General features: G+C 36.9%; 1 protein-coding gene across 3 annotated transcripts in view; it reads right to left on the reverse strand.

Moving 5' to 3' along the window:
* The window catches only part of LOC149423483 (gamma-tubulin complex component 2-like), a 29160-nt gene extending 17985 nt beyond the window's left edge, over nucleotides 1-11175 (reverse strand). For all 3 annotated transcript variants that reach the window (XM_089631576.1, XM_089631577.1, XM_089631575.1), the window contains exons 1-9: nucleotides 11045-11175; nucleotides 10637-10804; nucleotides 10110-10260; nucleotides 8837-9020; nucleotides 6536-6831; nucleotides 5018-5146; nucleotides 4616-4789; nucleotides 2432-2609; nucleotides 128-416 (exon numbers count right to left, since the gene is read on the reverse strand). In XM_089631576.1, coding sequence (XP_089487702.1) covers nucleotides 128-416; nucleotides 2432-2609; nucleotides 4616-4789; nucleotides 5018-5146; nucleotides 6536-6831; nucleotides 8837-9020; nucleotides 10110-10260; nucleotides 10637-10804; nucleotides 11045-11085 — 1610 coding nt within the window. In that variant the 5' untranslated portion in view covers nucleotides 11086-11175. The remainder of the gene's footprint in view (nucleotides 1-127; nucleotides 417-2431; nucleotides 2610-4615; nucleotides 4790-5017; nucleotides 5147-6535; nucleotides 6832-8836; nucleotides 9021-10109; nucleotides 10261-10636; nucleotides 10805-11044) is intronic.
* Between the last annotated feature and the right edge of the window lie 576 nt (nucleotides 11176-11751).

Genomic DNA, 11751 nt, shown 5'->3' on the forward strand with positions numbered 1-11751 from the left:
CCAGAGAGAGGTCGTAAATACATCATCAATGAAAAATCTTCCTTCTCACACAAGATGTATGAAAACGAAAATTAAGATACTGGAACTATGACATCATGTACAACCTCTCTGGGACTACTATAGTTACCTTAAACACAACCCCAAGAGCGTATCGAGCCTGGTCGGTATGATATCATCAATGTGCTTGTTCAGCTCCTGCTCGCTGGCATCCATGAACTGGACGATGAAGTCCCCCTGGTCCATGAGGAAGTAGTGTTTGACGGACTTGAGGCGCCCCATCAGGTCGTACTCCTTCATCAGAAGCTCCAGCAGAGACTTGCTGGCGAAGGAGTAGGCTCTCTGGATGGCAGTCACATAGTGCTGCTCTCGGAGGGTGTATTTTATTTCTTCAGCGTCAGGGAGGCTGATGCTTTTACCTTAATTAATTAGACACATATATGATCTTACTTATTAGATTCTTACACCAGTCTTAAGTCCGGTTTAACTATATCTATGCCATGGTAATAAGTTAATTTTTTCAATATTCCAAGCTTACGCGCCGAGTAATATTTACACAGTGTTTACAAGTAAGGGAGATAATTTTTTTTTACATTAAATCCACACAGGAGGACCTGAAGAAAATATTTCCTTTACCCAGCAAGTCAGACAAGGCAAATCATAAGAGCCAAACCTGCACCAAACGAAGACAGAATTGAACAAGAGTCGAAAGGCTGTGCCTTCCTGCCTTATGTGCACAATGTGACAGACAGAATTGCCAGGCTATTGAGAAAGGGAAATATCAAGACTGTCTTCGGAACAACAACAAAGATACAGGACTTACTGAGGTCTGCAAAGACTAAGTTTCCTCTGGAAACAGATGGAGTGTATAAACTCAGCTTTCCGGATGTGACAAGGTCTATGTAGGCCAGACAGAGCGGACTATCTCCAAAAGGATTTCAGAACACTTCAGAGCTTGTAAACTCGGCCACCCTGACAAATCGGCAATTGCCGAGCATTTGATTGACACCGGGCATTACTTTGGATTTGTTCCTGAAATCCTGGGGAGACCCAAAACTTATAGAGCACGGCTGATTACGGAAGCCATTGAAATTCATAAAAATCCCGTAAACATTAATAGAGACGATGGAGCTAAGCTCAATAGTTCTTGGTATCCGGTAATTGACGGATACACCAGAGCTAAACGAAGAAAACCACTTTAAATATAAAATGATACATTAATGTTAGCTCAGAGGGTTGGAGCTGGCAACACGGTATCACAACCTCATACATAAGCTCACATTTTAACACAACCTCAAATAACACATCTGCCCTGATGATGGACACTGCAATGCTGTCCGAAAAGTTGGCTAAAGAAGGAGTTAGCGCAACACGGCATAACACCCCAAAAACAAATAACAAAAATATATATTTCCTGTCATTTTTGCATGGATGCTGTGGGTGGAGGGTCTTTTTCAGGAAAGGAAGAAGTGAACCTGGGTCTTGAAGGGACCAATGTTGTAGGAGGGAGGAAACACAGAGGCCGGTATATCATTCCACAGCCGAGCTGTTGAACTCAAGAACGAGTCGTAGAAATGATCCATTCTCATGTAACTGTGTACAAATTAGTGATGGTCAAAAAACCGAAACCATTACAAAACTGTTACTAATAGACTGTTTTAATAATAAGGATATATGAGAAGATTTTACACCATTTGTGAAAAAGTTCTTCACAAAGGTCATCTTTCTTCTTGAGTCAAAATTGCGGACAGTCCCACAGTGTCCATCATCAGGGTAGAACTTTATTTAATAAGCTTCATAAGATTTAGGAAGCCTCTTTAATGTGGGTTCTGGTGCTCACTTATAGAAATACAATCCAAAGCTGGACAACAGTGTTCTTTTTTGTTTGTTTAATGTGGACACCCCACAAGAGTCCCAACTGCCTGAGGTAAGTGGGGTTGAGTGGGGAGGGGAAGGAAATGGGTCAGAGGAAGGTTGGGAATTGGTTGTCTTTCACCAGGCTGATGCTGAGAATCTGAGTCCACTCTAAGGACTCTGTAAAATGCTAACCCATCATACAGATTAATATTGATGTAAGTTATCAAATCCACCCTGTTTTATGGCATCTAAATTAAAACTATTTAATCCCAACAATCAATTTCGACAGGAGTATAAGCTATGTATTGTGGGATAATAAAGTTGGTAGCCTGACTACAACAGTGTTAAGAGTGAGATGGCAATAGGCAATGCTTTATATACAGTAGTGCATGCTCCACTAACTCAGACATTAGCCGAGTTGGCTCACTATATTCAGTTGTTACTAATATAGTGCGTTCAATAAACTTATCATAAACTGAAGTGTTCATTTTAAATCCTACATTCTCAACATCTAAGTAGCAGTATCTATCAGTTAAAAAATACCATTCACAAATTTATATCAGTATTTCATACATACCACATTGACTGATGACATTGAGATATTTTCCCGTTCTTAGTATGATGTCAGCCAGCCTATTCAAAAACTTGGGGGTTCTATCCTTTTGTATGGCGTATCTCTTTTCCCAGTAATCTGCTGAGTAGCCCAAAGGTAAATCTTCCTTTCTGAACACTTCATTATCTTCTACTAGGAATTCCTAAGGAAATACAACAAATTATTAATGAAGATTCAATATGAACCATGACACAGACAGTTTGTACTTGTTTTTCCATTTCTGTTACTTTTATATTTCACTTATAAACTTCCACCAATATCAGATTACTAGATATGGGATGTTTTTCAGTGCAGAAATTCTGGGACTAACTATGCATGAACCATAATATGTACTCCCCATTGCCCAGAATACTAATGGCGAGCAGAGATGTGCAAAATGGGTACCCAAAACCATTTGAAATGCAAAATGGAAATGGGTCAAAACTTTTCCATTTGAAAATGCAAAATGCAAAATGGTTTTTAGAAAAGCATTTCAAATGCAAAATGCAAAATACCTATTTTCAAAATGCATTGAAAATGCAAAATGGTTTCTCAGGTCAAACAATTAAAATAATTATAGAATTTTTAAACAATTTTGTTATTTAATAATGGACATCAATGTAGAACAAACATACTACATGATGGTAAATCCAAAAACACCACGACTACAGATTATGAAACCACAAAAAATTTGAGCGGGACTAATGTTGCCAACGTAAAAACATAGAAACTGCTATCTAACATTTAATATTACAGCATCATGGCCCCATGTTCAGTATTTGAATCAGTATTTTTTGTAATGGTATCACTCAATTGCCAGGGCTCCTACCAGGGAGCAACTTGACAAATGAAAATTATCTCTCATAGCGAGGTTGAGGACCGACTGATATTTGGGGCTTATGAAAAAAAGATGAGTGGATATAGTAGGAAGAATGTTGCAAAAAAGCATTTAAAATGGAAAATGCATTGAGAAAAGCATTTAAAATGCAAAATGGAAAATACCCATTTTGCATTTCCATTTGAAATGGATTTATTTGAAATAAAGCACATCTCTGATGGCGAGTAATAATACTATAATACTAATTATGGCAAGTCAGTGGACATCTTCAGTTTATCACTTAATAAATACAAAAGATTGTTCAATTTTATTGAAATAACTTTCAAAGGTTGTAAAAATCAATGTAATAAATATATTAATCTAACTAGCTGTACCCCGCCACGCGTTGCTGTGGCTCATTCTGTCTGTGCAGATAGAGAAACAATAAAGCGTGTTATTTTTATTTCCAACAGATGGCGCTAATTTTCAAAAAAGGATGTTTTTCCAATAGATCACTGTTTATAAAAAAAAAATTTTAATCACAGGTGACATACATATACATAATAAGTATATAAAAATACATGTGTATTCGACTGCAACGTTGGGTCAAAATTTCAAAGCAATCGGTGAAGATCTTTAACAAATGAATACTTACATTTATATATATTGACAGGTAGATAGATTAAAATATCATTGAAGAAGAAGACAATACTAATAAATCTAAAAGAAACATGAAACAGAACAGGGCATAGAAAAATAAAAAGTAATGGTCACAACTGGGAATCGAACCCAGGATCTCTGTCTTACCAGGACAACGCTTCAACCAACTCTTGAAAATAAATCCGGGAATCTTAAAATGCCACATATATAGAATGAAATCAACAGGAAAATGAATGCAAATGCATACTTAGATGTACAATATAATATAATATGTACATTCTCATATGAATACCAAATTATAAACCCTGTAAAGAGATAGCAGTAAGATGTGACAAATACAGAATTCCGGCCCAGTGAGAGTTGGTCAAATGAAGAAGGTAGATCCAAGAGATAATTGGTAGCCCGCGAGTAGGACGTGCCGAGTTAGATACACAAGTGAACCAAAGGCGGATTAATATGGCATGGAAATTTGTCAACTGTCGCTGAGCTCCGACCAAAGTGCACAAAAGCATTGGAGCCAACGAAAGTTGCACGTTTGGTGTGTAGGTAGAAACAAAGGCAGGGAGCACTGTGCAGCAGTAGTACAGGTGAACAATGTTGATGACACTTTGTAATCAACAAATCTTAGAAGACACAGAGAGAAGTTTAAGTAAAAATAATAATATATATATGAAAGTGGATTGCCTGTTTACCTGAAAGGGGTCATGGATGAAGCCCTTGTATATCCACTGGTGCAGGATCTGCATGTAGGGCTGGCTGGCCTTCTGCGTGAGGAACAGGCAGATGTCCTGGGCTTTGGTGTCCCCTAGGAGTGCGCTGGTCTGCTCGTGTAGCAGGGTGAGAACTGCGCCACTGCGTGCTTCACTCTGGAAACAGAATACATATAAATCAATTAGGGAAACTATAGCTCGACCACGTAAAGAAGATGCAACACACGTCTCTTGCCATGTGCAGAAAGAGTGTTGGTTTGCCACGTCGCACTCGCTTTCTGCACTGCACTTCAGACCGGACAACTTTAGGGAACATTCCCTTGTTTTCGTCAAACTATAATTAAAAGAACATTGGATATTGATAATTCACATTTATTTATTTACCTTTCCTATGTCTGCTGATATGTTGGCAAGAATTTCCATGGTATGCATAATGGGCCTAAGGAAATACCACAGCTTTTGGAGATTTAAAGTTCCCGCAATCTGTTCTGTTTCTAGTTGGGCAATGACCACCTGTGAACATGAAAAAAGCAAATATTATTAACAGACTAATGGTTAATAAGATTCAACGCTAAAAATGGTAACTGATACCATAAAGTCCACTGCAAACCATCACCGCATACATCAAATCATTGCATAAATTGTTCTGAAATGCTATTCGAAGATGGCAATTAACCTCTTGTGTGCCGCCGTATCCAATAGGCACAATCAAAACATCACCACCTAACAGGTTTTCCAATAAGAGGTGTTATTTTGATAATCAATCTTAACAGATCAATGGTTTCGTTGCTTGTGTGGCACGTAGCGCCGTCTTGTTAAAAGTTAATGTTGTCCAGATCAATACCATCCAATTCCGGCCATAAAAAATAATTAATCATCTCTCCATAGCGATCCATTCACCGTAACTGTTGCTCCAGCCTCATTTTCGAAAAAGTAAGGTCCAATGACTCCGCCGGACCATAAACCGCACCAAACAGTCGTTGAGGATAGAGAGGCTTTTCAACAATAACTCTTGGGTTTTTCGATCCCCAGATGCGACAATTTTGCTTGTTGACGAAGCCACCGAGGTGGAAATGGGCCTCATCACTCAAGATGGTTTGTATTTGATTCACTCAAGTGAATTTTAAGAATTTCAATGCGTTGCTGAAGCGTGTATCGTTCCATTTTTATTAATGGTGTAGTTTCTACTTGTCAAATGTCAAAAAATGACAGCTTCAAAAGTAACATCTACCGAAATAGCGGGCTATTCAAAATAACACCTCTTATTGGAAAACCCTGTATATCATATCATTGCATAAATCATCCTGAAATGCTATCCGAAGGTGGCAATTAACCTCTCTCTTGCCGCCGTATCCAGGCGCAATCAAAAAATCATTTCTCGGAGCTATTCTGGGAAACTACTTATGGTATATTTACATAATATTTTTATAAATATATAAACACATTATCAAGATGGTACAATTAACAAAAATATAATTTGGCAAAAACAAATAAGTTACGAAAATAGAATGAGCTGGTGGAAGGTGAAAATTTAGCATCAGCACACCAAGCGTTAAAAAGTATTGGTAGAAATTTAAAAAAATTGTCTGACAACAAAATCAGTTACGCTACACAACTCAAATCGTCTTCATTTTGGTAGAATCGTAAATAGCTTGTAAAGTAATCCAACATGATTTAAGCAATGATGGATTGCTGTTCACTCTACAAATTAGTGACTAGCGTCTTAGATATTTTAATTAAAAGAAACGCTTGCATGTACTTCAGACTAAGGACCCTAAAGATTAATAAATCTCTTCCTAGAGCTTCTTCCTTAACCTGTGTCAAAACCTTGCCCAACCGGGCAACGATTTGATCCTTGTGGTTGTTCACAGTACAGAAATAAATCAAATAAAAACTACTTACATAGTAATCTTTCAACAATATTTCCATAGCATACACCAGCGCGTGTATAACCTTCCCCGACCCGAAATGGCTGTTCTCGATGAAGCGCCTGACGATGGAGTAGTGTGAGGCCAGCGGCAGCAGCTGTCGGATGATGTGGCGAAGTGCCTCATCCACTTCATGGCTGACCTCGAAGTGACGCTGGCCGTGGAGCTCCACCAGCGGCTGTGGGACTATGTACTTTCCGGGGACGCCCTCCAGACAGCAAAGGAGATCGTCGATCAGGATGGTTTCTTGGGATACCTTTGGTATGGCAGCTGGAAATATGTTAAAAATGTACCTAATCTAATTAGCAGGGAATGTTGGGAGACCTAAAATTGAGTTGCTAGATGATGTCGAGGTCAAACACCGCAGCCTTAACGCACAAGGAACTGTAAGATTGGCAGAAGTGGAGGGGTTTCCTGGAGGCGGCCAAGACTTTCAAAGGGTTTTGAGCCAAATGTGTTATTCTAACACAGGAGTTTGTTTCATAATAACAAAACCTTATTTGTTAAATAAACTGAAAACAAAATGCAATTTAAATCACTTTGGTCATAGCACCAAAAATTAGATAGTTAAAAAGAGACCACAGTTGTAATCACACTTTTTGTTACATGTGTCCTGTATGAGAAAGAGGGAGACATTATATTGGATATATCAAAAGTCTACATATATTTATATAATAACAAATCAAGGTCAGTTTTACTACCCTGGATTTTCCTAAATTTCAACGATCTTTTTTCTTATTAAATAATTGAAAAGTATGGCATCTTGTACATTTAAACAGTGAAATTAATATTCGAAGCTAAGTAAGTTCATGATAAAAATGATTTTGCGTCGACCTAGAAATTCTAAACAAAAAAGTCAGGCAAACTTTATTTGCAAAATGGTGCAAGAGCGCACCACTCGAGAGTTTTTGCTGTATCAGACAAACAGAAATCTGCTTTTGAGTAAGTTAGGATATTGGTAACATCATTAATATTGTTAAAATGTTAAGTTGATTCAGATTATCTAAGACGTCTGTTGAAATTAGGCAGACAGAGCTTTATAATGAATCACTGATTTAATAAGAGACAAAGCTGCCCATAAGGGCGAGAGAAACCAACCAACAATGCGAAGCAGGGAAATCGGAGTGGCCGTATCCCTTTCAACTAACAAATGAATCCAGCAGGCTAAAGGCAACTTGCATTGTATTATCATTATTTTAGCATTTGAAAATAAAATCTGCTTATGAATAAGTAGTCCTTTTTACAGAGACGTGCGAATTGCTCGCTGCGTAATAACTGTAATTGTGAATCCCAAATTGGGTAAAATAAATTTCAGGTTGTTAACGAAATTGAATATTTGATGAGGGAATACCTGATGGTTTGTTTAGAAACAAAGATAAAGTCCTATAATGGATCGCCATGCGTACCATTACCTTACTTCAGAGAATATACTCTTTTGCACAGGGTCTGGTTATTGTGATGTGTGCTTGCCGACGGTCAATGCACAAATGATTACATAGTTTATTTAAGACATGCTCGAATCCTTCTGGTGCCGAAAAGATTGTCACGTGGTTTGCCTAGAGCTGATAATTAAAATATGTATTCAGATTTTTCATTAGGGCAGGTCTAACTCTTAAGATGTCAGTATTTATAAAACATATATATACAATATATAACTGACTGAACTTTATATATATATTTAGAGGTGAAATATCACTAAAATTGCACAGGATAAATTTTATTTCATTATGTATGCATTATAATTATTTATTTGTAAGAAATTAAGGCGATGCCATACGTAGTAATGCAAAATCATGTGTTTTTGGTTTGAAAATTTGGTCTCCTAGAAATGTTCAGATGCTTTAATTAAATACTGCGAGTAGAATACATCTTGACCTTTGAAATAATCGAGCATTTTTTATAAAAGTCTTTTTATAAGCCTAGAAAAAAATAATGTATAGGCCTATGAAAACTGCTTTAAAGTTCAAAATCTCCTACTTCCGAACCCATTTTCGTTTATTATTTTATTGTATAATGTGGCAAATTAAGTTATTTATAAAATGATCGGAAAAAATTAAATATTTATGCCTGAACATCCACAAAATAAAATAAAGGACTTTTCGGCCATGTTTTTTTCTTGCATAAATCAAATCAAATAAGCGGGAATTTAAACCTTATCGCCATCTACGTAAGGGTTGTTATTGATAGCGACTCAATTTAAAATATTACACGACGTAGTGCATCGCCTTAATATTATAATTAGAGCAATGTTCCATTTATCAGTAAGCATTCTTACCAATAGATGCGGTGATGTTGAAGATATCATTGGGAAAGTCCCAGGAGAGGGCGGCTCGCTCCGAGAGACAGGCAGGGAAGGAGGGCAGGTCCTGCCGCCCATTTCGTCCCCACGGATCCTCAGAATTGTTCTTCCGATGTGTTTTTTTTACTTCTTCAACTGCCTTCTGGATTTTGTTTTTAATCTAGAATGCAACCAATCACTCACCACTATATCTCTGCGAAGGGGCACGTAACATAATCACTTTAATATATATTACAGTTCCAGTCATACCTCAAGGTAATTAAAATGAAGGAAATACGATATTACGTACTTCCACGATAGTAAAAATACTTCTTTTACTTAAGAGGTCTGTTTTCGCTGCATGAAATATGCATCTCGAAAGAAGGTCTATTGTACTCTATCCCTCTCTAGCGAAGTAAACGATCCTGGTTACGTACCGGGTAGCGGGAGGTAGTTCTGGGCTCTTGTCCGACAGCGCGAGCAACAAAAAAGTTATATAAAGGGTTAAATAAACGGGAACATTTAGTTTTATTATTTAAAAATTTGCACGAAGCCGGAGAACTACCCCTTTCATTTAGTTCATTCGAAATAGCGAAACAGATCACATACGCGGCTCTGGGCCTATTTTTTTGTGTAATTCACACTGGTGGCTGTGTGACGCAGACAATTGCAGGTGTCCCGGTGACGGAAAACAAAAATGATATTTTAGGTGTATGCGTGAATATATTTGCATCAAAACGGGAATCACCCATTTGTTTAGTTCATCCAAATTAGCGGAGAAATGTATTGTTGTAGGAGATACGGATATCGGATGATGCATGATGTATGTTATGCAAATATACATTTCTACAATGATCTATGTTATTACTAACTAAATATAGAGATATTATCGTACAATTCTCCGTAAGGAGCATACATAATAAAATAGACTTTAAGATTGAATGTCTAGGGAAATTTCTTTCTGAAATTAGGGAAATAAAAATCCGTTTGGGATATGTTTTCACATTTTTTTTTATTTACCTCTATTTTGTAACTGTTCCAATTTGTCAAAAACTTTACATAAAAAAAAAAATTAAATTAATATTTTATAAAGTATAATAAGTAGGCTCCGAATGAGAATTTTTGGACCAATTTGTTTCATACAAAAAGCCTGAAGATATCGATCTAGTGAGTGGTTTATTTATAATTGTGCAATCAATCCTTCTTCCATTCTCCAAATGCCAAAGCTATTACATACTTCATTTACAATATATAACCGATTGAACTTTACCTGGGGAAGATCCTCCTTTGTGAAAATTATCTTAGTGTCGTTTATTATAGGTTTTGGTGCAGTTTTTGGTTTCGCTCCGGGACTTCTCAATTTCTTATCATCATTCAAAATATAGTACAGCAATGATACTAACTGTCCCAATGAATCAACACTGAAATAAGAATGGTGTTACTATTTGTTAAATAATGTTTACATTTAGATGGTCTGACATATCAGTGACATAAGGAACCAACAGCCAGATCCAAGGTTCGTTGAAAATGTATTTAACGAGGTTGGCTCACACAGGCCATTTTCGGAAAAAACGCATCGGGCCGCTAGTGACGTCACTCGTCTATTTGTAGTCCGAAAGGAACTTTTCCACTTGTACAGCAGTAAATTCACATCTCCCAGTGGAAAATGGTTCTTCCAGCTACGTCACGACTTTTTAGGAAAACACCGCTCTACCCTCTGGATGAGCTAACATTTTAAATAAATTTTCTACGAAACTTGAGCCAAACCAACATATTACGGAAAACAAGCCTACTCACTTTTTCGTTCTCATTTCTTCAAACTTCTTCATGAATTTTTTAGGATTTGTTGTTCTTTGTGAAAGCTTTATTGCATGCTCGTATGTTTGTTTTGAGGAACAAACTCCATTACCATAGTTTGGATTGTTCTGAATATGTTCTAATATCACATCTGGCGACATATCACACCTAAAAGTTTCACAAATTATTTAAGTCGGTAGGTACATAATGAAAATTACATAAATGTCAAATAGAACGAACTTAAATCATTTGGTTAAGAATTTAATTATGCATGCGATAAAAAAGAGACTTTAAATGTGTAAATAAGGACATCAAAACAAGGCAATTGACGTTAATTAGGTATGGAAGTCAAAATTTGACAGAATGGACCCCAATACGACATTTTTTCTACGTTTATGTTATATTTACCCCAATGCCTCGAGGAGCTCTTGGATTACCGTGTGCATCATTTTAAAGTGTCAATCCTGGCAAAATATTATCTAATAAACCTCAAAGAGGATTGTTTTGTTTTGGCTCCATTCACCAAATGACAGTTTAATATTCGAACATGGCGCACCCAGGTTGGGTAATTCAAGGAGAAAAATAGTGCCTATTGTTCATGGGCTACCAACCGTAAACGATATCGGATGCAGACAACTGTAAATGGTTAGACAGCTTTGTAATATTTTTAAAAGAGGGCGGACGTTGTATCGTTTTCAGTTGAGATACATTGAAAACTTATTTTTATTATTTATTCAAAAAATCCAATATGAACGTAATTAACACTAATTTAAAGCAAAGTAATAAAAGCATTACTTTTTACTTCATTACCAGAAAGTATCCAAATATTTACCAAAGATTTTAAACTTCACGTTAAAAACACACTGAAAATATAAACTGCATACTTTGGCTTATTATATAAAAAATAACACATCCCCCCAGAGGCGGATTTGCAGTCTTGGCCGCCCTAGGCCTCAGACCATGTAGCCGCCCCTTTCTCAGTACCCATCATATTGACCAGGAGTATCCAAAGTTTTCAGTAAGTTCCTAGGGTCAAAACCGTTTTAATTTTCCTGCCATTATCATTCATGGTTCATGGGGTGAGATTTGTCCAGCTCTTGGCGGCGGATACGTCT

The sequence above is a fragment of the Hesperophylax consimilis genome, chromosome 5 (assembly GCF_061612785.1).
Source record: "Hesperophylax consimilis isolate HC1 chromosome 5, BYU_Hcon_1.0, whole genome shotgun sequence".
NCBI classification, from domain to species: Eukaryota; Metazoa; Arthropoda; class Insecta; order Trichoptera; family Limnephilidae; genus Hesperophylax; species Hesperophylax consimilis.